General features: G+C 42.0%; 1 protein-coding gene across 1 annotated transcript in view; it reads right to left on the minus strand.

Moving 5' to 3' along the window:
* Positions 1-27,608, minus strand: part of PDIA5 (protein disulfide isomerase family A member 5) — a 100,724-nt gene that overhangs the window by 22,831 nt on the left and 50,285 nt on the right. The window contains exons 11-14 of the mRNA XM_065671439.1: positions 27,256-27,392; positions 9,832-9,902; positions 8,639-8,802; positions 6,009-6,139 (exon numbers count right to left, since the gene is read on the minus strand). Of these exons, the coding sequence (XP_065527511.1) occupies positions 6,009-6,139; positions 8,639-8,802; positions 9,832-9,902; positions 27,256-27,392 (503 nt within the window). The remainder of the gene's footprint in view (positions 1-6,008; positions 6,140-8,638; positions 8,803-9,831; positions 9,903-27,255; positions 27,393-27,608) is intronic.

The raw sequence follows: 27,608 nt of genomic DNA on the forward strand, positions 1-27,608 counted from the left end.
TTTAGCTCCCAGCATTTTATGCACTGCTGATGAAACACACAAGGATGGGCAGGCCCGATTTAGTCAGAACTGAAAAAACATGACCCCTACCTGATTTACTGCTGAAGAAATCCCCATCTGATTTCTTTCTTACTACCTACTGATGGACAGGAGAGGACCCACCAGACAGCGATGATGTCAAAATTCCTGATGGACTTGGAAGCCAAAGAACTCTCTTTGTTTTCCAGCAGAACAATACCCAGGTACCATCTCCCACTAACAACTTAGAACAACACACAGCCTTTTAACAGCTCAAACATCATCTCAAAAGTCTCCTGTGATTTTATCAGGTGCAACACAAATTAAGCACCCCCATTCGCTTCTTTCAGACCTGAAAGAAAAACCCCACCAAAAAAACCCTGAAGAGCCAAGGACGCTGATGTCTCCTAATTGCACATCCTTTTGTGCAGTACAGCCACTTACTCAATACAAAAATACCTCATTAAAATAATCCTCAGTAAGGTTTATTTCCGAGTGTTCTTTGGGTAACCCCTGTGGGTCAGGCTTCACCAGAAAATAACCTTTTCCAGCTGACAAAAATAATTTCCAGAGACGTGAAAGTTCCACTGCTGAACAGAGAACCAGAAATCAGCTCCCAGCAAAGTATTTATTAAAAATACCCATTCTGCAAACCTTGTTCAGTCCCACAAATTGAGGCCATTTGGCAAGTTAATAACATTATCAAATGCCACCCTTATGAACCATTAAAAAGGAGCATTTTGCCCCTATTATTTCTCATTGCTGTTGAAAGTCTGTTTTTAACAGCGCTTATTATCTTGTGTTTTTACAAAAGTAGGAACTGAGGGCTGAGGCCTTCCACCACAAGTGACTGATCTAAAAAGTAAGTGCCCCCTCCCCGTCATTTGTACCTGCTAATGACTGTTCCATTATATATAACTCCTGTTCCTGACACAGTTGTGATTCATTTGTAGTCTCTTCATAGGGGGTACTATTAAGCCTTTCCTGTTTAAAGAAATTCAGAAGTTGATGGGAAAGGCAAAAAACCCCAAACTAAAGCCAACAAAACAAAAACAAAGGCCAAAACAAAACCACTGTGTATTTCAAACTCCAGTATTACTGTTCCTAGAAACACAGCATTGCTGTGGCCGGAAGGCACTTCTGGAGATCATCTAGTTCAACTTCGCTGCTCAAAACTGGGTCAATTAGAGCAGCTTGCCCAGCACTGTGTGCAGTTGGGTTTTGAATACATCCAAAGATGGAAACTCCATGCCCCCTCTGGTCAACCTGTTCCAGTGTTCAACCACCCCCACAGTCAAAACAGAATAAAACACTTCCTCTTTATGTTTAAGCAAAATTTCCTGCATTTCAATTTGTGCCCACTGCCTCTTGTCTTGCCCTGGGTGCTGCAGAGAACAGTCTGGCTCTGTCTTCTGTACTCCCACATTAGGCACTTACACATACTCATAAGATCCTCCTGAGCCTCCTCCAGGCTGAAGAGTCCCAGCCCTCCCAGTCTCCCCTCATTTAACAGATGCTCCAGACCCTTAACCATCATCATGGCCCTTCACTGGACTCACTTGAGTATGTCAATGCACCTTCTGTACTGGGGAGCCCATGACTGAACACAGCAATCCAGCTGTGTCTCACCACTGCCGAGTAGAGGGATCAGCTCCCTTGACCTGCTGGTGATGTTCTGTCTAATGCAGTTAAGGATGCCCATCTATGGAGCCTGTGTCCCCTGTTCTGAATTATTTCTATAAGAGCAGAAAAGACCTAGCATAAGTTTGAAGGAGAGCCACCCAAGAACAGCTAAAACTTAACAGTCTCATCACCAAATTCTGACACCAGAAAGACATATTAAATACCAGGGATGAACAAGTCAGAAGAGGGAACCATGGGAGTTTTAATTAGAGAATGTGACAGTCACTAATTTCATATAGTCTTTGCATTGGCTCAACCGGAAATTTCACATAGGATTCCAAGGGCTTCTCCAGGCAGAAGTTTGGGTTAGAACCACAGTACACTCCTGAAGAACTATTTGCATCTCCCTATTTCATTGTAAAATGCTCACCCAGCTCCAACCACATTTTTTCCCCTTATTTCAGTTTGAGTAACGCAGCAAAAATATCTCCAACTGAGAAGACATGTTATTTACTGGAACTTTGTTACCCTTTGTGATTCAGAGAACTATTCACAACCAACTGCTTCTATTTTCCAGTTTTCAGTGCTATAGTAGTAGTAGTAGGTTAAAATTTAATGCACTCGCAAAGTCAAATCTCAATTATCTGTGATAACAGTGGAGAGAGCACATAAAAGTAAAAACGCAGATTAAACACATTCAGATAAGCTATATGAACAGCGAGGACACAAGAGAAAGAAGAAAGAAAAGTCAGTGTGTGCTGATCCCAGAAATGGCACTGATGCAAACTAGGCATTTAATGCTGCAAGTCTTGAAACAAGGTCTGGCTGCAGATGTCAGATGTGCAGCTACTGTACTTCTGGCCACAGCTGGTTAAGCACTGCTGTCTAACTGGGCTATGCTGGATCTATTCTTGTCCATTTGGCTTACTTCCCGATTTGGTTCGCAGCCCCCCAAATCCTGATCACCCACATACCAGGTTATGTGTGTATAGCAAACACACTCAGACTAGTTGTATCCTCTCCCCATTTCTGGATGAAGCCAAGCAGTTAGGAAAGGAAACCTGAAGCAGTTAATGGTATCCAGTATTCCAACGACTGGCCTATGGAAACAATACAGACACTGATCCCATAAACCCTCCCAAAACACCTCTCCAATGCTGCAATAAGACTACTGCTTTCAAATGCTCCTCAGCCCCCTCCATGGGAGGCCCCAGGATACGACACACACCTGTGGCATCATGCTTCACTTCAGCAGACTCTGTCATTGTACTCCTCCTACTTTAGGCATTTTGAACTCAGAGGCAAGGAAGTGGGATGACAATTACATCTTCAGACCATAAGAGTCCCACAGGGTCCAGAGAAGAGCTGTGCAGGTGCTGTGCAGGATGCCAGCAGCCTGCTCCAAATGCTAGCCCTGAGAAGCACCGGCAAGCGCCAGCCTGCACCACAAGCCTGTGCAGCATGGTGGGCGCAGAGGGTACAGACTTGCCCAATGGACATCTGGATAAAGATCAGGTCCAACGCAGTTATTGGCCCAAGCAGCATTAGCTGTTCTGCAGCTGGCACTTTTGCCCAAGTCAGTACTGGGGACCTGCCCCTACTGCTGCCTCCTGCCCCAGATCAGTCATTACAGTGCACAGAGATGCCACCAGGAAGCAATGGGCATGTGAAATCAAGAACATCACTCTCTGCGGGTGTCAAGTCCACGGGAATGGATTTTTCTTCCCAGTAATTTCAAGAGTTGATTTTGACCTTAAAATATTCTACAGGCACCAGGAATAACCTTTATGCTTCACCCACATTCAGGGTGATGGATTAATGAGTTCCCCATCTTTTCCATGTGGATATAGCAGTCTTCTCGTCCAGACCTAAATCACCATGAAGCACTGTTCAGTACCATCAAAGCACTGCTCAGCTCAGTCCAGAGTTATCAGCATAGCAGCAGATTGATGGTTCTCCTATACATATTAAGTGATTTGGACTGGAAACTGCCACCGAAAAGCCAGATCTCATTTTAATTTGTATGTGAGATATATATCTGTGCCCTTTGCCTAAAGGTTTGTCACTCTAGTTGAAAGCTTTACAAAGGTCAGAATATTCAACTTGCTGCTTTAAATTCTAATGACAGATGAGAGATACATTTCTTAGCATAAATATTTATACATAAACATACTTTATATATGCATGTATACACACACGCCCAATCTTAAAATATCTCAGCATATGTGTAAGTATAACAAATACTGCCATAGAGTCACAAGTGAATGGAACAACATCCTGTGATTCTGCACTGACCTAAGATGTGGAACTGAATAGAAGAAGAAAATTATTTGAGATAATAGGGCCTGGCAATTTTAGCAGTGTTCCTTCTGCACTAAAATAAGCAAGTTAAGACTAATTGGCAATGTAAGCTCCAAAAGGTCTCAAGATTGACAAAATGGTAAACAAGAGATAATCTATCAAATTTAGCAGGAGGCACATTATCACTGCAGAAGAGCTGAAAAATAGAATGATTTGTACCATTCTGTTGCATTAATGATCATTTCACAGAAACCAGAGATTTAAAATATTCATCTGCTACTTTCCCCTACAACCAACAAAGGGCAGGCTCATTGCACTCCCTTTGTGTGCCTGCTTTGTGCTCTGCGAACAGACACTTCCACACTTCGAGAGAACAAATCTGACATATCAGAAACTGTGCATGACCCACATACTGACAACACAACAGCAGTGCTGACTGTCTTAGGAGTCACAGGATGGCCAAAAGAGATTCCACCTCTCTGTCCTGTAAATAGGCAGTCATACGCAGCACTGTGCAAGAAGAAGAACATGTCTGAAGGGCAGCCTCAAAGGACCCAGCAGTCTTACATCATGCAAGCCTTACTTTTACAGCCCTTCTGTACAGACAGGGCCAGGCTGATGTTTATTCACCCTTCCTGGAGTAAGGGCAGAAGTCAACCCGCAAACAATGGCATCACAATTAGCCCATCCTGCTTTCAACCCTGAGAACTACATACTCACTGCACATAGTGTCTTTGCTTTAACTATGGCCTTTAAAAACAGCAAGAACTTGAGTGTCTTAAAAAGATGCAGCTAAAAACTGAGAGGGAAATAAATCTCTCTTCCACAGAAGGTCACTCATCAAGTAAAGAGAACTCAAGAAGTGCTGAACTCATAAATCTTATAATTTTGTATGCAATCATTTGATTCTAAAGGTACAGCTTGCTCTTAATCAGCTAAGGTCCACGAATCAAAAATTCCTGTCGCATGGGCAATTTTTAGTCAATAGGTGATGGGAACTGGAGTTGAGAAGGGATTAAGTCCCCTTCCCTTTCCTTTCACAATCTTCCAGAAATCTCCCTTCTGAATTGTACCCCCTCTTTTCTCCCACATCCATCAGGTCTTCATGGGAGCCCAAAAGCCTTCATGTTTAATTCTCTAACAGAAAAGCAAAATAAGGAGCTCCCTGATTAAACATAACATTAAGGACCTGAGCTTTTTCTCCCTTTCTGGAAAATACCTTCAGTTTAATAGGAAAAGGTTACTAACTGCTTATCTGAAGATTATCCATTAACCACAGGGCTGGCCATGTGACAGGGAAGAATTTTTCCTACGTCTGAGGGGGCTGAGTCATGTTGCTATTAGAACAAGTTAATACCACCTAATATTAAGTGCCAGGATTATCTTCTCCCTTTGACAGACCCCTCAAATGTTAAGAGCCTGTACCAAGACTGCCCATCTCTGGGATAACATGGGAAAACAGGAAAAAATCCCTCCCATTCACTTAATTTATAAAAAGGCCCCATTCAAAACTCCAGAAATATTCTCAGGAGCTTCAAAAGAAAGTGTGCATGTGATGCACGCAAAACAATCTGGGAGGAGGAAGCTGTGCCCACATTTCCAGTGGAGATTTAAATGTAGATTTATTACAGACAAAACTTGTTCTATCAAGATTTGTTATCAGCCTCCAGGGACTGATTCCTCCTTCACCACTATATCGATTTTACTACTGAAGTGCTGCACTAAACAACTCAGGTTCTCCATGTCCATTGTGCTACTATAAAGGATCGCATTTTGTTATATAGACCATAAAATGCAGCAGAGGAAAAAAAATCTGGTTTGGTTTTGTGCCTCTGCCTGCTTTCATGTCTGCATTAACACAATAACTCTTTAAATAAACACTGTATACTGTTTTACTGCCACTTATAAAGACACAAATGATGGTGCCAATGATGGTTCGATGCAGTTGTATTCAGAATCAGCTCTTAACCTTTAAAAGTCTGTGGACTGTGAGGGAATTAAGTCAGGATTCCATAAACTGGAGGATTAGAAAACCCATCCACATAGAGAGAGGTATATTTACTTACAAGGTGCATAGAACATGACAAGGGTGTGCTTCTTCTTCTTCAAGGACTCCCTGAAGTCTTCGCCAGCAAGGTGCATAACGCTAGTCTGTTTTTCTTCCCATGCAGGCTCAGGTGGAGGTGGTGCTTCAGGACTAGAAAAGAAAGGAAATGAGACTGGTTTGAAAATGGTTTTGGAAGCAGGCAAAGGGGCATCATGTCCTGGTCATAACTACTATGACGGAACTGAGGTCAAGCAATGCTTTAGGGTGCCTGTGCAGTAGAAAAATGTGCTTAATATTTCCAATACCAGATAACAACAAAAAAGATGCAAGTTAATTTCTGGAACTCAATAAAAATGTAATTTAAGTGATTGTACTCAGGCATATGAATATGAATGCAGAATAAAGATTTCCTAAATTGCATCCAACATCTTGGTGGAAAAAACATTACTCTTGTATCACTCAATTCATAGGCATGAATTGAGAACAGCAAGCAGATGGAATCAAAAAGCAACTGATATAGAACAGCATCTTCGATTCATTCTTTTTGTACTCTTTACCTCTATCATGCAAAGTTCTATAAAGAATTTCATGACCTCTTCTTGAATTCAGATATTAAAGCCAGGATGCAATAATCAGAAGACTGGGGGTGAATGAACTGGAATATTTTACCTTGATAATGAGAATGTCAGGTTTCAATTACGACTGCACATACTGACTAGATCAGAGCAATCCCGCACATCTAGAGCACCTCTAACAAAACTTCTGCTATTCATTAGCTCCCAGACTTCTCTCAGAATCATTAAATTCATTCCTGCTGTATCTTAAATAGTGACTACTTATATAAAATCATCAGAATGGTGCCATTGTATAAAGACCTTCATATGTCACATTAGTAATAAATTAGCTTTTCAGGCTTTCCTGTCACTTTGAACGACACTATTTTAAGACGTTCTCAGGTACATAAAAAACAGGTGGAAAAAAACTTGATTTTTTAAGTCCTGCTCAAGGTCACCTCGTGGACATCCATCGTATTTCCATCAATACTGATTTACCAGTTGTTAGCAAAAGAATTAGGACAGCTGGTTTGAATTTTCACATGAACATAGTCAGTGTGAGCTATCATCGATTATAGTTACAGTCAGAGGTGTGACTTCATCTCACACAGACCTTCCCATGCTGACCTGAAACAAGCTACCCAGAGACTGGTAACAACCAGTGTAGCAGTACATACTACAGTCACCATAGAGGGAATGAACAGCAACCCGCATGGCTGTGACAAGACCACTCTTTGGGATAGGTTTACACAAGCTGTACTTTTATTTCCAGCCTGTATCCCAGATGCATCCCTATTTCCACCAGCTTCAGTGCAGCTACGATAATTTTATCCCTGGTCAGCAAACAAGGATTTTCAAGTACTCTATTGTGTCTCTAGCTGGGAGAACATCCAGCAGTCAAGAGCAGGAGACAAGTTGTCTGGATTTCCCAGGTTGCTCACTACCTGAGGCTGCAGACAAAAGTGTTCCAGAGGCAAAGCAGGATCCAGAAAGCATTAACACCCCTTCCCTCTTCCTCATTGCTTATTCATCTGCCAATATGTACAGGCAGTATCAACCCGACTGTAACTCAATACAAATTGCGTAGCACTCCAAATACTCCAGCAAACTGATGAAACCAGGACAGTGACTAATACTAATCCAGTATTGACACAGCAGCCTGGAGCCTGAGTATATATACATATATATATATATATATAGAGAGAGAGAGAGAAGCCAAGGGAGTACTGTGTCTAAAGGTGAAATACGGATAAAACTACCCAACACGCTACAAAGATGTTGCCAGACTGTATCTATTACCTGGTGTGAAGCACTCAGAGATGTAGTTTTTAAAAGAAAAGAAAAAACAACGCAACCAAAAAGCCCCCATTAAACCCCCTTCCCCCTCCCATATAAGAGGGGAAGAATTAAGAACACATTCCTCACACCAACCGCACTTAACGCTTAAATGATCTAAAACTTCATAAAAAACACTGGATTTTTTTTTCCCATTTAATAACGCAGAAGACACATTAGGCTTCCAGTACCTAAAGGAAATGCCTATTTTATTCCAGAATACTTAGAGAGAATGGTACCAGCAATTTACTTCTTTGAAATTAAATTCTTTTCATCATGTATCAAGCTTAATTCTATTTATTTCAGCATGCCACCCAAGAAAAGTTGGTCAGTGCAGACAAAGCTGCTGGTTTTGTTGCTCTCACTGGCTTTCCTTCAGCCCCATGCAGAAAAATACAACTGCAGAAATTCAGTTATTAACAGTGAAATCTGCTGCTTAGTATAAAGAGGGAACAATAAATGTTCTATTTATTTTCGAGAGACATTGTTATTCCTTCTCTGGTGAGAGGCTTAGGGTATATCTGAAAAATATTTATTTTGGGAAAGAAGTACTGTGACAACTATGAAAAACCCTGCAGCAAATAAAGGATTTGGCGTATTAGAGACCATAATTAAAATACATGTTTGTATGGCTTTGAACACTGGAATTCAGCTCGGTTTTGTTAGCAAGGCAAGGTTTAAGGTTTACTTCCTCACCAAAGCAGTCTTCAGGAGCCAGTAACCAGGAACCTGAACACTATCTCAGATCCGCAAAACTTACTTTTGCAGCCAGTCGATGATCTTCTTCTTTGTTCTGAGGTGTGGCAGAGTGTATTTCTCCTCTCCATCTTTAAAATACTTCAAAGTAGGAAACCCTGAGATGTGATATCTTTCTGCCAGCGCCTTGTTGAGGGTAGCATCGACTGCTGCAAGGACACCTGGACTCTAGAACAGAGACCACTAACTGTAAATCCCAGCAACATACACACACTCCCCTAGCAGGACATGGTGGACTCTGGGGTGATCACTCATGATCTAGGTAAGTAATTCACTTTCTCAGGTTCTCAGCACAGAGACACAGAAAGACACAGAGGACTGATGCATGACCAGGCAGGGACATCTTATGGACTAAATGTAACCAGAGCACTACGTGTTCCCCTCCCATTTCTGACAAGACTCCCTTTATATAATTCACTTTATAATGCTCACAAGCTGTTCCCAGTAATGGCATTTTCTCCCACAAATCCTAATTGCTCACACAAGAAATGAGTATTGTTAAAGACAAGTTTACTTCAAGGTAAATTCATCTTTCATTAACTGGCAGGCATCTTTACATGGACCACCTTTAGAGTCACAGGAGAGCAGAAGCTTGTTTGATTCATCTAACCTTTGTTTTAACTCCTTCTCCAACAGCTACGTCTCCACTGAAGATGCCTAAAGCATGGGAGAGACTAATACTACTTCTCCTCTTGCATGGCGTACACACTGACAGACTGAATCAATAACACTAACATTACTGGATCTCTTTTCTCTGGCCATGCTGATGGAGCACTTAAGATGAAGCTAATGGAGTGATGCAACCATAAAACAGGGTATCTGAAAGAGGGATCAACCCCTTTTGGTTTTTTTCCAAATCTAATTCATAAATAAAAGCCTATATATTTTCACATTCAATATCTTTAAGTAAAGGGTAAAAAAAAAGTCCATTTTGGATTTGATCATATCATGTATAAGGCCTACGGCAGAATACATAAACATGCTTCGATTTTGTTTTCGTTCAAGACAGAATGTTCTTTCTCAGAGTTTGGCAGGGCTCATGCATTAGCGATGAGACTGTACTTTGGAAGCACATTTTGAAGGGTCCTGTGGGAGGATGAGAACAGCTGAATTTGTTGTAGGGAGAAAAGTCACTTTTATTACTCCAGTTATTTATTACTGATTATTTGAAGGATATAATAAAGGAAATTAGCTTACATCACTGGCTACATGGAGAAACTCTGCAGCCTTCTCATATTCTGGCTTCATTTTCTTACAGTGCCCACACCCTGCCAAAAAAGAAAAAAAGGTCCAATTAAGTTGTACACGCTATGGTTATTCACTGACCCATTGAGCCATTATCAAAACCCAAGACCATGTGGTACAGGCTTACTAGAATTTGGTGTGGATTTTACTTAATTTATTTGTAAAGCTTCAGTATGATTTAGGATCTTTCCAAAGTAGTCGCTATGGTTTAAACAAAGATTTTAATCTATTAAAAATTAATAATAAACCCCATGAATTGGTACCCACACACCTTTCTTCCCAGAAAGCACTATGAACACTCATCAAGTGCACTGCTTCTAAGCATGTTCTTGGGCGAGGTACAACCTCACCCATTTTAGTTTCCAAATCTTTATCTGCTTTAAAAAGAAACACAGGCCCTCACGTGACTTCCTGAGTTTAAACAGAGGCTTATGCTAGCACAGCTTAATCGAGTAATGTAATTTGAATTAAACTGTACTGATAATAAGCCCTGCTTTACAGTGGTGCAGCATGTCCCTCTAGCAAGGATTTGCACTGATTTAATCACATCAGTGTAATTACACCACCACATATGCTCTCAACATAAGAAGGGCCTGTAAAACCAAGATAATGGTGCTTTCTTGCTTATGTGAAGTTCTCCAGAGATCTGCCATTACTTCAGTGCTAAGTGTTGACATTACAATAAAGTAACATGAATGCATGAGTGAGAAAAGCAGATTTGAAATAAATTATTTGGCTGTAAATTAAACTGCTTTCAGCCGGTGCAATTGCTTCCAGGCAAGCTGAACTTCCAGGACCAGGTGAGGTTCCTGCTGCAATGTGAAGTTTCGCTTCAGCACCTCCAGTGTGACGCTGGGCCTCCCGGACAGCCCCTTCCTCACCCCCACTATTGCCCCCTAAGGACCTGAAGGGTCAGCGCAAAGGGAGGGAGCGGCTGAGACTGACACGTGGCCAGGGTGAGGGATGGCTCCTGTGAGCAGACCAGAGATGTGCAGAGGTGTTACAAAGTGCATGGCATGACCCAGACACGCTGCACTCCCCTGCCCCAGTGAAACGTAATCCAATGCAATCCCCTGCTGTCCTTTTTCCTCTTGTTTGCAGCAGCAGCCAGCTTTTCTTTCTTCAGCTGTTATTGTTGGAAGGGGCACTTGAAAGACCAGGCTTTGCTGAGCTTTTGAAAGTCGTATCCGAAAATACGGCTAGAAATCTGTTTCACTGCAGCTTCAGCAAAAGCCGTTTCTGAGGTGTTTGGGTAACAGGGCTGGGGCTATTTTTGCAACACTGTCCAAAAGAAAATAAACCAGACTGTGATTTTTAGTGCTGCTTTGATTTCCTCTAATGGGATGACTGCTGAAGCCAGCAGATGTAAACCTAAGCCTGAACTGAACCAGACAACCATGGTTTATACTGCACAAGTCAAAGAGTATTCTCAGCCAAGAAGCTGTAAGACATCCAGGTGTAACTCCACCACAGCAAAAAGGGACTTCAGCAGAGGTCCAACCGCAACAGCACACCATGAAACACTTCCAGGGCATGTTTATCTACAGGGCGGATACATTTGAATAAAGGCTGCAAATCCCACCTGAGAATTACAGCAAATACCCAAATGGATGATCGCAGATCAAACTCCAGTTTCAAACACCAGCTAAGGTTCATCGCACTTAGTCATCCACATAGCAACCACAGCATAAAAAAGCCTCGTGTCCTCCTGAGCAAAACCCCAATGCTTTAACATGGTAGGTGCAGCAGAACGAGAGGGTCTCAGCTAGAGAAGGAAGCTTTGCTTTGGTTTTACATGGTGGTGGGAGCACGTGCCACCAAGCTGAGAACCTGATCCAACAGCTTCAGAGGTGAATTCAGGAAGAAACTGGAAAAGGCTGAGGAAGAGCTACTTTCTCAACACTGCCTGTCTTGGTAAAGAGCACAAAAGAGGCTGGCAAAAAGATTTATTTGCCACCCACAGAAAACTTACAGGCATATGGCTTTGTGGAAGGGGCTGACAGTTCCCTTTGACATCTGCTTGAGTTGATTTATTTCTTCTTTAGGAGCAGGGAACTTTATTCATATTCATTTCATGCTCTTCCTCAGTTCTAAACAAAGGGCATTTTGAGTCCCAGTTCAGATACTTGGATACCTGGGAAACTCTCTGAATTAGCTAGCTCAAATTTGTACAAAAAGTTATTTTTCTGCAGGGGTGGCTTCACCCTGTGGGCTTTACACAGCATGGCCTCCAGCCAGAGCAAGCTTCACACTGCAGTCTAGATAGAGTATCCACACAATCTACACTGCGTTCCACAATCATTAATATTAGACCTGACCAGCCAACAGCATCAAACAACCTGAGTTATCACAAAACTATGCAGAGGGGAAAAAAGCCCAACATAAATCAAACAAGTTAGGCATACTTTGTGCAGGAAATAAAAAATAATCCAAAACCTCTGATATTCATGTAAGTAATGTTTTGGAGAAAGATATCCAGACTGCGAAATGCAACCGTTCTGGGTTCTTTTATGAACATCACACAGACACAGCACTACTGACTGCCCCACAAAGCCAACTCACTCAAGCTTAAAATAAAGGGGAACCAGGATCAGATCTTTAAAGGCACTTAAATGCAAAGTGAAGCCCTCAAACCTTTATTATGCAATGCTTGTTCTACCCCTGACAGAGGACAGCACAATATGCCAGCCTGGAAAAAAAGCCACCACATTAAACTGAATCTGAAAAAGGGACAACAAATCTTAAGAGCTTCTCCCACTCTAAACAAAACTTCTTCTCTACCCATCTTTATAATAATTCTGCTATTGCATGCTACAGCCTGCTTCAACCTACCATTGCAGAAAAGGGGAGATACGAATTAGAAGTCAGACCTACACACTGCAAATCAATTCATCTCTCCTATGATTATTTATCCTACCTTTCAATAATCCTGTGAGGATTGTCATTAGACTCTCAAGACCAATGAAAAAGTCATTTAAATGAACTGCAAGGTCACTGCCTCTCCTTTGATTGCTACATTAGCTCAATCCAGCAGCAGCTGTATCTATCTGTGCTGAGCTCCTCTAGTTTTAGACATTTTCTGTTCATAAAATGAATGGGAAAATACCAATAACCTTACAGGCCCTTAGCCCAGATGATCAAATGTACTGCATATGGTCTTCTGGGAGAGTGGAAGGGAGCCTGAAGGTCTGTAGTGATATAGTGTCTGTAGTGCATTTGTGATAGATGGGCTCTTAGATGATGCACTGTCATGTCAAGTGTATACTGACATTAAAACTAGAAGACTAAGCAAGCGAAGTGACTTGTTCAGTCCCAGGTGAGAAGAGAAAGGTCAGAGTCAACTCAAGGATGCATGCCCTGCAGCCTACTCCAAGCACTGACATCCTCTAAGCCTCTTTGTGTGATGGCTGGTGGAAACACCAAGGGACTTACAGGTGTCTACAGAAGAGAACTCCAGGAGTCTTTGTCTTTTCTTGCACAAGTAGCTCCCCTGGAGGTGCAAGTCATAGTTACCCTCCATCTAGCAGCAGAAGCCAGTTGGGGTTCAGTGCATGGCTTTGGTGAACAGCTCTGAACTGGTCAACTTCTTTGACCTCTCAATGACTTACCTTGCTCCTCTTGCACAAAAGAAGCCCCAGGCTGCAAGAGCCAAGGCTCGAATGGATAAGAGCACACAGAATAAATGCAAAGGAGTGTTACAAGACCAGAAAAAAGTCAAAACTTTGAAAAATCAGTGCTAGAACATCTGGCACAAGACAGGCCCTTGCTAACCTTTTTTAAAACAGATGTCTAAATGAAGCAAGTATTCTGTTTTCACAGTTTATTTATAATCAATCTTCTCATTTGCACTGCACAGCCAGGCAGATAAACAGCTTCTTCTGTCAGTGCAGTTGTTGTCTCACAGCTTAGCTCAGCTGCACCCCAAGAACGATGGCAATCAAAGGTCTCCACATGACCCCAGTGCAGACAAGTCACTCCCCTCTAGAATATACACCACAGGGCAGAGGACAACGCTCGCTTAGCAGTTCACCGTTCTCAGAGTGTGACCATATGCAAGTGCAGAGGCAAAGGCCAAATGCAGACAGAGCAATTCTAACATGCAAAGGAGAGTGCAAAGGGAAGGTTAACAAATATACCAAACAACTTTTTTTACAAGTAAATATCTATGCTCAGCACCACAGCAAAGGCTCATAGTACAAAGCACAGTTGCTCCAAATGTTTTCAGTGCAAACCTTTCTATTGTTAAAACCAAGTTCTGCCTGCAGAATACATGCAGAAAAACAGAGAAGCAACTCTAGCTAAGCTCCTATATATGCTGTCTTAGTGCTGTCCCCGGAACATAAATCTCTTTCTGTCATTCACTGTTTGCTTCTTTCAAGTTATTAACAGCAATATAAATAAACACGGTGCTTTTGGTCATGTCTGCTCATTTCAAGACAACATTGAGGATCTGAAGTGTACATGGCAAGCAAGAGATAAAAGCCAACATCCAGGTGCTTGTGGACAAGGGATTTCTGATATGGAGAACCCTTGAGATAAATTAAATTGCAAATAAAGATTTTAAAGAATCATTACATTTCTACCATCGACATTCTGCTTGAGTACTATTATTATGTACCAGTTATTTTCCATATCATGCCATCCCTACATCCATCTACAGCAGCGTACCAAAAATGCCTCCATTAGCCTGATGAGAAGACAAATTCGGAGCTCAAAGCATGTCCTGCTTTCAGCAACTGCAACTGGCAGCCCAGACTACACTCAGAACATTTACAGGCAACTACAAGAAAAGGCAAATAAAAAAAATCTCAAAAAGTTCAGATGCACCATCACTCTCTAAATACTGAACACCTGGGAATACGCCTTTGCTTTCTCCATTCCTAATCCCAGAGGAGCAGTGACCTCTTAACGCAGCAGAATAGCCAGCCCTTACACGTGCCCTGTTGTTAAGTTCCAACACACACCTGCATATATATGAAAAAAAAAAAAGTTATGTACACGGAGGGGAGACACAATCCTTGGAGCTGGAGCAAGGGTACACACAAGTCTCATCCCTCTCATCATGCATGCAAGTGCGCAAAAGTATTCTCTTCTGCCATGGAAGTCTAACATGGAAAGACTTCAAACACGTCATGTAGAAGAGTAACTCTTAAGGTTTGACACAAGGCAACTTACAGTTCTTTCAGCGGTGTAGGAGAGCATAAACTACAACAGCTGCAGATCCCCTTGTATAATTTAGCCATCTGCATTGCAGACATCTGATGGGAAATCACAAATTTGGCAGGAAGGAAGAATGACAAAAGCAGACGTTTCTCCCCTAATCGCAGGTACGAATTTGCAAGTGTGTTGGCTGCACGTTCACTTAACAGTCATAAAGGTCATAGCTATCAGGTTATATGCCCTGATACCCAGGTTTCCCCTTTTTAAAGAAATAATCACGTTATGAAGGATCAGGAGCTCAAGAAATGTTATTCATTCTTTTCCTTCTGGGTACTTCCTCCCACAGAACCATCCATCTCCTTCTCACGAGCAGCATTGTCCATCTAGGCAAAATTCTGGATACTTAAAAGACATTTCAAGGCTTGATGCTTTCTTGTAAGATCAGGAGGAGCAGCTTCAACCTCTTTTACATGATACTGAATTCAGATTTTCAACTGCTATAAAAGTGTCCACATGTGCACAAATTCAGACCCCACACCTCATACTGTACTTTTAAAGGCAGGTTTGATCTGAGCAAGTCTGACATTGCTTAGGAATCAGTGACAAGCACACAGCTTTACGGCTTCACCAAGGACAAAGCCTGTGAAAGGTCATCATAGAAAAGACTCTGAGGAACTAGAAGGAAAATTCTTCAGCAGTTTGGACTGTTGCAGTCATGCCACATTTATGCAGTTGCAGCCTAACGCCTCAGCTGTGTGGGCTGCTCAGTTCATCCAAGTGACAGGAGAGCAGTACAGCACCTCGTCCCTGCCATTATCCCCACCTCACTGGCATTACTACAAACTCACAGTGCAGTCAATCTGTGCACGCAACGATCTGTGCAAATCCAATCCCAGCTTGTGCACACAGAAGAAAGCCCCTGCCTGCTTCCACCAGCTCCTCAGTGGGAAGTCAAGGCATGAAATGACTACAAATCAGTCACCCCTTCTCCTGTCCATATCACTTGCTGAGGCAGTAGTGACCCCACACCAGCCACCATCTCTCTTGGGAGCACCTCGTGCATCTGCTGCAAAGCACACACGGCAGGCACAGATGCCTCTGGGGGAAAGCCTTGTGGTACTGAGAATAACAGAATAGCACAGCATGGGTCACTACCAAATGATTCAGACATCAACAAACTCCTGATCAGGCCACAGGAGCAGGCCAGCATCACATGAACTACCTGACACCTGCCTGGTACATGAGGATGCACACTGAGCAAGCCAAGCCTCACACCCCTACCTGATCACCTTGGCTGTAGAGGTGAAAGCATCTGAAATCCAGTTCTTAATCGTGTTTCCCACACTGGCATAGCTGTTTTCCCCCCAGCATCAGTTTCAGTGATCAGCACTTCAGATCAGCAGAAGATTTATAACAGATTTATGTTATAGTTACAAGTTCAGATTATTTATTTTTTTAAAAAGATAGTCAGATCACTGCATTACATAAATCAGATCAAACTGAGAAGATAGCTTAACCAAACGTATCCTTCGGGAACCCTGTCTGCATCCATGCCAGCTCCAGCAGAAGGAATACCCTGAGCCAGCAACAGACCTCAGCACAGAGGGGGAGAAACCCAGAGCAGGTCCTGCTGGCTGCCTGCACAGGATTTAAGACAACAGCTTTGATGAACTGTGTAACACGTGGTTTTGCCTTCATTTCTGGTCACGCTGAAGCATATCTTCTTTTGATGTAAAGCCTCAGGGGAAAGGGTGAATATTCTCCAAGGCTAACCCCAGTCACAGGCTGCTACCTCCCAGGGATGCCAGGGAGTTAAGCAGAGAGAGATATTTCTGCTCTATCTTGCCCTCAGGGTGCTCTCTCTGCTTTTAACCTCACAGGGAGCCCTGGCTGAGCCAGGCTCCTGAAATTAGACTTTGAAAAATATACCCCCATCTGCAACAGCAGAGACTCCAGCATGCATCTAGAAATGATCTTTAAGCTAGCCACCATCTTTATTCAAAAGAAACTAACAACAAAAATCACATGGTTCCTTATTTCCATTCCAAATCTAGCTTCAGCTTCCAGCTACTGCAGATTATGCTGCATGTATATACCTTCTTGGTCAAAACTATACGGTGTGACGGGCAGAAATCAGTGCTGGGAGATGATGGTGCCTCCTACTATCCCTTTTGGGTGGGGAAAAAAGTGAAGGAAGGTGGATCAGCTGGCACCAGGAGATATGAATTACACTTCCTACACCAGATTAGAGGAACAGGGCCCTGAGTAGGTGTTAAAATTAATCTTCCCCTATTGAAATGTGAGAGAGACAACAGCATGACTGCCTTAAGGTGAAATTGTTGAGAGTTTATGAAAAATACCTCCAGAAGGCTTCCTTCTCAATTAAACCATAATTATTCCACATCCAAAAAGATCTCTCTCCCCTCACCCCCCTCCATTGCCACATGATCAACATAATTTTGCCTTGGGGAAGGAATAGGAGTTGCACGGCTTTCACTCACACTCTTACCCCTTTGGAAGACTTTAGACTATATATTTTGGATTTAGCAATAAAAAAAAACCAGAGAACAGAGGTTAGATAAGATAGCTTTGAATGTTCAGCTCAGGAAAACAGCATAGCAAGCAAATGATTTCACAGGATGCAATCTGTATAAAACATCAGAAAAATGGATGCAATGCAAAGAGATCTTCCTAAGAAAGGTACATTGCAAAGCACTTGAGTTCATGGGGCAAGGGTGTTGGAAGCAATGGTGACATTGGCTATTACTGTGAAGATATCTATAAAAGTATCAGCAAGGATACTACGCAGAACACAAGCTTTTTGTCCAAAATCAGAGCAGAAGTGGTTAGCAGCTGAGATGCGTTCAGCCAGTTAGAAGTTTGATGGGATGCTCACTCATCACAAGCAGTCAGAACCCCAGAAGACACCTCCATCATCAGCACAATACCTCAGTATCAAAGCAATGGATTCATTTCTTAGTAACTCCGAAAGACAGCATCACTTGCAAAGTCACCATCTGAAAGGGCACAAGGAGCAGACAGGGAGGCAAGCAGTCTTTCACTGTAAGTTTCTCTGTCCATTATTTGCCCTTTAAGTAAGTTCTCTACCTTCTACAGGATAATAAAAAAATGAAGGCACATTTAAGAAGATAAACTTGATAATGAAAACTCTGTTGGTAATGATTCAAGCAGTAGAGATACTGTAAAGCATTTTCCAAATGAAAGCCCTGCACTGCATATTAAGCTTATCCAGGCAAGAAACTTAATTTCAGAAGAAATAAACCTGGTGCATTAATTCTTAGAGCTAATTCCTACTGTTAACCTATCATTAGAGACAAGTGGAGTAAACTTATAAAAATAAGTTATGCTTTACTCCTATTACCACAAGAGCATTAAGTGTTGATACATACACTAGGGTCAAGCTTGCAGGACAACGACTCAATTGCCACTCTCAAATGTGGACTTTCACAGCTAAAATTTCAGAAGTCCTTCAAAAGACCACTATGAATAGCTAAATAATCTACAACAGACCCAGATAAGGGGAGAATGGGGTATATCTCCCTTCAGCTGCCACCTCTCAGCTGCCCCTTTCCCCCACAGCAGTGGTAGCTAATCCTTTGCAATAGTCTGTTAGTCGGTAAGGACTTGCTAGAGGAGAGGGAAGGCAACAGCAATGTGAGAAATGAGGCAGCAAATCCCCAAAGAAACTGATGTTCCCTTCACACCACCTGCCACACATTCATGGAAAGATTTTTTTTTCCTGGTTGGAACAGCCTTCACAAATATCTTCTTTAATGGAGAAGCTAACTGCTCCCTATTGGAGGTAAGCACACAGCGATGCATTTTTAACAAGTCCCACAAATTTCACAAAACCCAAGTAGTTACAGTTCAGCTCCTTTCTTTCCAGCTTTACTACTGTCTTGTATATTGCTCTCAATACCAACAACTGCTAGCAAGTAAGTTATCTGGAGTACACACTGTGTCCCCAGAACAGCACCATGGTACAGAGCAAGTCGAGAAGCAGCCTGAAGGCAAAGTAGCCATGAACACCGCAAAAGTCTTGGGTTTGCCACTCTTTCTGTTACGAAGCTGGACCAGAGCAAGGCAAGGCTTCCCTCTTCAAGTCCTGGTGCAGGCTACAAGTCAGTAACTATAGCTGTGATAATCTTGTCTGAGCTCTGTGCTCACCCAGTGGCAGATGGGGTTTCCTAAACTTGGGGGCCAAAAACCTGTCTGCCACAAGCCAGGGAACGCCAAATGTAGAATGCTATTTTTGTTGTGTTAACCCAGTCTTTGCCATGTTCATATGTCTTCTGTACCCCAATTCTTGCAATACTGGAGCATCTTGCAGTCTGGAAGAGGCTTGCTAGATAAAACTCCTATGCAAAGTGAAATGTTATCTCCCCTTCACAGACCGGAAACAAAGACAAATATTTAGCAACTTGGGTCACGATTGTATAAATCAAAGCAAGGCAAGGAACTAACCTTTTACACCTCCAGGCCAAGGCTATCACTTTTATCACTGGATCATCCTTTTTTATGACTACCCTGCTCAAAGAGCACAATCTGTTTCACAAACTGCTTCAAAAAGACAATAATGTTATATGAACTGTGTGCTCTAGAATCAAAAGACCAACATAAAAGAGACAATGGACTCAGTCATTACTGTCTTCACCTTTTTCATTAGGTATCCAATTAAGTTTTACTGCACAAGCTAGTTATTACGATTTTTACACTCTCAATGTTCCTATTTATATTAAGTACCACTAGAAAAAACCTTACTATTTTTTTATTTTTAAACCCTCAAGAAATGAAAGTGGAGTTGTCATTAAAGGAAAAATCCATGTGAGGGTCTTCCATTTTCCCCGTTTGCTTCATTTTCAAGAACTCTTATTTTAATGTGTGATTAAATCTCCACTGAAACCATTGCTGTAATTAATTAAGCAGGTCATTGCACTGGCAGGTCATTGCACTGAACTGCTTACAGTCCCTGATATTTCTGGTGATATGCAAATATATGTAATATCAAGCAACATCCTGCTGTAGACTTACATGCTTTTAAATATTGATGAACCTAGTCTGAGTTGTCCCAGTCGCCCTCCCACTGATATCAACAGTCAGAACTTGCTCACTTCAGTGGAAGCAGATTCAGGAGCTTAAAAAGTTTACCTGTTTCCCACTGGTTTATGTGAAGAATAGATCTGTTCTAGTAGCCTGTCAGTGACATACAGCTAAAAAGTACATACATACAATGAACAGAAAGTTGGCACAATTTACACGTGTCCAGGGAAGTATTTTATTACACATTCCATTAAAAATGCACTAAAGCAGTATTAAAGTTAGGCACCTAAGGGATATAAAAAGCCAGGAACAATGCTGAAACTTAAGATTTCTTCTCTTCACCTACCTGTCCAGACTCTTAAACAGCAACATTCATCATCCGAGTGCATTTGCACAACAATTCAATCTTTCAGTGACCAGGGCATGTGTAACAACCCGTCCTGATATCTGCACTGCTTTACCAAGAAACCCAGAGCTCAGTACTGCCTACAACCCACGTAACAAGTCCAGGAAGTCTGCCTCATTCAAAACTTTCTCTAATTACTCAGAGCAAGAACATTTTTGCAGGGTCTCATAGGAACAGGATCAAGCCCACAGCAAGCATGTCTCTATGTGTATCACCTCATGGATTAGCATACACAGCTACATCACATGGATATAGCATCTGCCAAGCTTCTAAATACACAAATACATGACCTGCCCAATACACTACAAACTTCCAGTAATGCTTTCAGACTGCAGCCAAGGTGCACAGAACTGTTTGCCTTTTTCTCCTTCACACCGTTGAACGGCAAGCACAGTCGTTCCTAAAGCACTGTCAGAAAGTCCAATTTCAAAAGCAGAGTTCATTCATGAGGCTGGATTGTCAAACCTCATAAAAGCCTTGCAGGGAACTCTAAAGCAAATCCTTGACTGAGGGCTATATCCTGCCAAAGTTCTGGCTTCCAGCTCCCTGTGCTAAAGTGCACTTTGAAAACATGGCTCTTCTTTTCAGCTTCTGCTGTTCAATAAGCTCTTCTCACACACAGTTATCTTTGACCAAGGACTGATCAACATTATACAACTGGAAGCAACAGCAGAGTGCAGATGTGGAAGAATACCAGAAGCTGCTGATGCTCCTCCTGGGAAGCTACCTCAGCAAGGACACCAGGCAGATGTACAGCTTTTCTTTGAAACACCTGATTTGGCTGGTGCCAAGGCAGAGGCCCAAAGGCAAACCTTTGGTGAGGAAAGAGTACTTTTCTTCGAAACTAAACGGATACCATCAATAGGGATAAGCAGAAGCTTCTTATGAAAAGCTACTGCTAGATGATATCAAACAAATTAAGGGGGCTCCTAGCACAGGTCTAACACCTTCCCAGCTACCTACCATGTGTCTTTATCCTAGAGGAAGGACACCTGAAGCAGATGCCAAAAGCTGTCTATGTAGCCACTGAACACAGCCAACATTTTATTTTAAAAATCACAGATGTCAGATATGACAGGGACAAACAAAAATTAAGGGCTGTCTCCATCCATTCCACATTGGGTGTCGCTTGTTGTTTGGATAACTCACAAACCTCTAACCTCCACTCGTGCAGCTCTGTTGGTTTACATTTTGAAGAAAAATACCCTTGACTGAATCATGAATTAGAATGCAAAAACTTAAGTTGTCATTTATTTATTTATTTATCCCAGGCTGCCAATGTTGGGCTGCTGCTGACCTGTGCTAGAAAGGCTATTTTTTCAGGCTGCACAGTAAATTAATTCTCCAGCCTTTTCAACTCATGGCCTTTCAGTTGAGGCTGCCAGCAGACATACCAATTAGTGCTCACTGAAATGGTAGCTTGCTTTCGTAAGGAGCTTTCATAAGGAACCAGTGGGGGTCTGAAGGGGAGACTTATTTATTTATAGTTGTAAAACACAGTTTGAAAAAAACAGGTTTGATTCTGTGCGCACATTTTGGGTTTGCTTTACTTTATATTGAAAGTGAGCAATGGATTCCTATGTTCTAATCTCACCGCATGCAGCAATAACAAAAACAAGCCCACTGAAACCAATGATGGTGCGCTGGGGGGGAGAGATCCAAGTCTGCTGCTTGTTTAGAAGCTGGAGGCCTTCATCTTGTACTGGGCTAATTGGTTGGCATTCTTAACAATGAGTCCACAAAGTGGCTTAAAACCTTCGGTTTTAACACAGCAGAAGGAGGACGAAAAGAGTGAAGGGTGTGAAAAGATGTTTTTCAAAGCTAAATTGATAAAACAGCTCCCTACGCAATTAAAAACCTGCACAGCTGAATAGTTGGCTTTGGAAAGCATCAACTGTGTAATTTATCAGGTTGATTTATAAAGGGAGAGAAAATATCTGAGGACAGGAAAGGAATTTCATGGACATTTCAACAACATATCAAAACTATAGTGCATTTTATCATCTCCAGATTGATTTTTGTGCTCATTTCCATTAGGGGGAGAGGAAGAAAAGCTGTATCATGGCTGCATTTCCAAAGCAGTTTCCAAGAACAAATTAAGGAGTGAAAGGAAAAAAAAAACCAAAACCCAAAAACCTCACATTTTCCCTGCCTTCCCTCTTTATGAAGGGAGGAAGGCCAGGATCTCACTAAAGGTACTACCTTCTAACCTGAAGTCCTACAACTGTAGCCTACATAGTCTCTGAAGAGTCCCATGAAGAGGGCTGGGAAAAAAACAGGTTTAATGTGAACTTCAGATCAGGTACGAGGAAGAAGTGTTGCAGGAAAAACACTTTACTAGTTTAACCCTTTAAAAAGCAAACACGTGCTCACACTAACCGGACAAAGTGCCTTTTCCCCCTGTGTTACCTCTGGCACCAGTACTGGACCACAGACTTTGCTATGGCTGATAGGGTATGATGGAGGGAAAAAGCAACCCAAGCAACTAACAGATGTGACTGATGACCACCACTAATCAGAGACTACTTAGATCTGTGCTTGCTGAACATACATGAGGAGGCTACAGCTCCTGGCTGCAAGAACAGGTACACTTTAAAACATTAGCAATGTCATTTGTGTTAACAGAACACAATGAAAAGTAACTCCTGTGCATGAAAAGCAGACACTTTTAGAACCCATTTCTGAATTTAATTTCAATCCTAGACTTCAAACACTTCAGTAGCATTTGAACTGACTTATCAGTAACGTGGTTAGGTTTATTTTGTGCAAGACTCTGAGATGCGCTTTGGGGAAAAATGCTGCAAAGATGTAGAAAGATAAGTTTGTGGGGTTTTGATTCCTTTGACAAGATCCAAGTTGGAAATGCTGCGACCTGCACTAATTTGGCAAATATTTTAGACAGAATTATTTCTAAAATTGCATTAGACTCAGCAGTTTGATGGGGAAACCAAAAACACAAACGGGACTTTTTTGTGCTCAAGTGACTCAGGAGCATTTTCTATCCCAGCAAGTCCCCATGTCACTAAAGCATTTAACAACGCTTGACTGGCAGCATAACCCATATATAGAGACATTCAGAACCCAGCTGTCATCTTGGGCAACTAAATAAATTGATCAGCTGTAGGCACAGATATCAAGCAGCACTTACAGGCACAGAGTCTTTCATTCTCATTGCTAACAGAAGACTATCATAAGCGGCAAAGGTGCATTTGTATTAGGGTACAGAATTAGCTTTAGCTGGTGCAATACAACTTCTGTTACAGACTCAGAAATAGGCCCACTAACATAACTGTGCTATCTGATGTTAGCAAATGTGCTCAATCCAAGCAAAAACTCCAAATCCTTTCTGGGAAAGGGCCATTTATTTGTTCTTTTGTGTAATGCAGGAGATCTCAGTTCATAACTGAAGTTTGTGAATAAAACAGGATAAACACTTCAGATGTCCGCAAGACTCCAGTCTGGATAGATCCAGGACAACACTATACTTGCCACCAGCAACTACGAAATTTCGGCAAAATGCTTGGTAAGGAACACAACACTTGCACACCCATCACAGATGGCTGGGGAGGGAGAGTGCCTTCAGACTGCTGGCTGCTTGGGTCACTGTTTATCTATGCTAAATATTCAGGTGTCTTGAACATCCTCTTAAGGGCTTTTCAAAGAAGTTTCAGAAGGTTAAAAATCCTGCTTTGTGTCCCTACTGACCTACAAAATGAAAGCAGGATGAACTCCTCCTGCGCACCCACATTTCTCAGGGCCAGCAGCAGCAGCACATCCTCTCTTCAGTGGTTGTGTTAAATTATTGCAGAAAAGGTCTGGCATCCCTGATAGCAAGAGGTGCAAGTAGCATACTGCAAACCTCCTTGATGTGTTTAAATCCCATGTACTTGCTCTAGTTGAGCCTAGTTTTGCTAGGCTGCCCTATACCCAAAATCCCTTGATATTAATTGGGCTAGTAAGTGCTACTGATAGTAAATAATTATAGGATGGTCCGCAGGGTTGATCATTAGTAGCCACAGGCATGGAGATCCAATTGGTCACATCCATCACAGTGCCTAATTCTGCAGTTCACAGCCACTTAGAAGGGATGCGTTTGTTTCAGCTGCACCTTCAGCAATTGGAGACTGTGGGGTGCTGGAGGGGAATAAAAGCTTCCAATTCCCCACACATCTTTTAATACTACACTCTATTAGTGCACTGGCCATCTGACTGTGCAATTAAAGAATCACTGAAATAATTCTCCCCGTAGTAAAACAACTTCTCACAAACACAAAACTGTTAATATCCTAGAAAAACTCCAAGTCACATGTATGCTGCATGGTGACACAGGGTTTTAAGTAGTTGCTAATTCCAAGCCAGTGTTGAAAATCCCTTGCTTATTCTTAGTTACACAGACATATATCCCACGTTCTGGGCCTATTCTGTACATCTGTGTCAACATTTTTTTATCAACACATAATTTTTAGGAAAAAAACCCAAACTTTCTCATCCTAAACTACCAAGGCTAAAACAAGTAAGATGTCCCCTATTTTTACCACTTGTTTTACTGGAATAATTTATGTCCTAATATTCCTAAGGTGATTCCATTAGCACGTTTAAGAAGTGCTAAGAGAAAATCTTTTAATCATGGAGATAATTGTTTATTACAGTTGTCTGTCGCTAATTAGTTTGCAAGCCACACACTCTCTGCTGATGATGCCCAGGGAGAATTCTTACAAACACAGATCTTTTTACACATGTACAGGCTGGATTCTGCACAGCCATACCAGTACCACCTGAATGTAAATAAAATGCCCCAACTATTCAAGTTGCATTTAAAGTTGAGTTGTTCTGCCAAGGAACATTCTTTATCCCAATTCTGAGCAGGTGGAACATGTTATCAGGAGACTGCAACAGCCTGATTTAGGCATTTGATTTACTTTTAAAGCATTTGCCGAAGTACTGCTGTACCATAGCACAGAATGCCCCTTAATACAAAACATACCTACTTGGTATTACCCCTAAAACTGCATTATTTGTGTTTTAGAAAATATTTATAAAAACCCCAAACTGAAGAAAGCACTGGTCAGATTTATAACTAACTTAAATTTACTACAAAATATGTTTGTAGCTGTGTGTATTTATCTATTTTTAATCTGACTTCCTAAAGAAATAACATTTGCAAGGCCAACTGTCAATTTCTTCCCTGTCTTCCTCCTCCCAAATACATGACAGGACTCCACTGCCCATTTACAAACCCCCAAAATGGCAAAGCTTTTCAATACAACTAAACCTCTGTAAAACCCTGAGATCTGGGGATACACAGAGAACACATCCCAAGCCACTGTGCACAGAGAGGGAAAAAAGGGAAATTCAGCAGTTACATTTCTTGTTGGCAGCAGCTGTTCGGCCAAACCAGCAAGCATACAGCTCCTGAGGAGCAGCAGCGCATGCTGTCACTTGCACACTGGGGTGCATGGGAATTTAGGGAAGGAAGGATTTGGGTAATGAAGGATAACTCCTGAGCAAACCAAACTTCATCAGTTCTGCTACTTGTGCTTTGGTTTTCAGACCAGGCATTAATCTCCGGTCCCACTTTCATTAGTATAAATAATCCAGCGAACACAGTGACAACATGGCAGTCAAGTCACCTGCTTCAGCGGATCAAATCCCTAGACATTTCATCAGGCAAAGCAAATTCATTATGGTGTGTTTTAACAATGAGTCTTATGAGCTGACCCAGGAAAAAAAAATAAAAAGGGAATTTTGGAGCTAGCTCCTATTAGCTTAAAAGGAAGCAAGACTTCAGCCTCTGTGCCATGACCCTCCGTTGTTGAGCTGTGAGCACACAGACTGCCTCCAGAGCCATAGCCTTCAAATCTATGCCCATGAAAGCAAACATCTCACCCAAGTGCAACTGCCAGCGCAGCAGCAAGAGGAGACAGAACCTGTGTATCACCCAGCATAGCAGATCTGAACCTGAACCTTCTATCACAGACAAAAAGAATAGGTAGAGCCAGCTACACAGCTGGAACAAGTTCCATCCTAAGTGAACAATGCACACTCTTCCACGCAACAGTGTACAGGAGGACAGCATGGCTGGAACAGCTTTAGGAAAGAAACCCATTGCCATTTCATTGCCCAAACTAAAACTGAAAGTCATGAAAATAATCAGTCCAATGCATTTTCAGCCAAACAGTAAGTAGCATCACTACCAGCTCAGCTCTGCACTAGTTTTCAAAAGCCCTGGGGACTTTCTGAACTTAGACCCAGTTTTGGTATAGTTCAGCACAGTATGTAATGACAACCATCCCTCTATCACCCCTTCCTGCATTGCCAGAGACCAAAATGCAGCAAAAGAGTGAAAAATACTCAAAATGACACATCAGCAGCCATGAACAAGGACTCGGGCGCTCACAGTTATCAAATTGAGTTGCTCAATCAACCAGAGCTCTGGTTTGAAAGCAGACAACACAGAAGACGAGCTGAAAATGGGAAATCATGCTGTAAAATTATGAGTCCTCAGACTATTTAAGCATCATTACACTCTTCAGTTATGTTTTGACTCAGCTTACAAAGCATCACTTCCAGCAGCACATCTCCGTCCTAAACTTGAAGTCAGCAACTTCACAAACATTTCATGCCTTGTGTATTTAACAATCATCACAAACAAAAGAAGCCTGGGCTTTGAGTTCTGTGAAACCTCCTCAGAAAATCATTACTGGTTTTGTTAGCAAGGATTTGACTCAGGGTACAGAAAACAAACTCACATGGTGCATGGAACATCACTAGCACAGATGAATGATCTTTTATAAACTTGTCGAAGTCCTCATCAGTCAGGTGATAAACTACATTTTCTTCATCTGCCCAGGGAGTCTCTGGTGCCTGTGGCTCAGGTGCCTGTGGGCTACAAGAAAAACAGACACAGCTTAAAAACAGCTCTGGTGCTAAGCAATCATTTTGGCAAGTCAGACTGCAAGGAACCACTTTGTGCAGACATCCAGATATGTATGACCCACTAACCCTACTGAACAGCTTCCATAATTTTACTCACCCAGAACTCATAAGCACTGAAACGCAGATAAAACCAAGAGGAATAAAAAAATTCCACAAGAAGCTCAAG

Source organism: Lathamus discolor, chromosome 3 (assembly GCF_037157495.1).
Source record: "Lathamus discolor isolate bLatDis1 chromosome 3, bLatDis1.hap1, whole genome shotgun sequence".
Classification (NCBI taxonomy): Eukaryota; Metazoa; Chordata; class Aves; order Psittaciformes; family Psittacidae; genus Lathamus; species Lathamus discolor.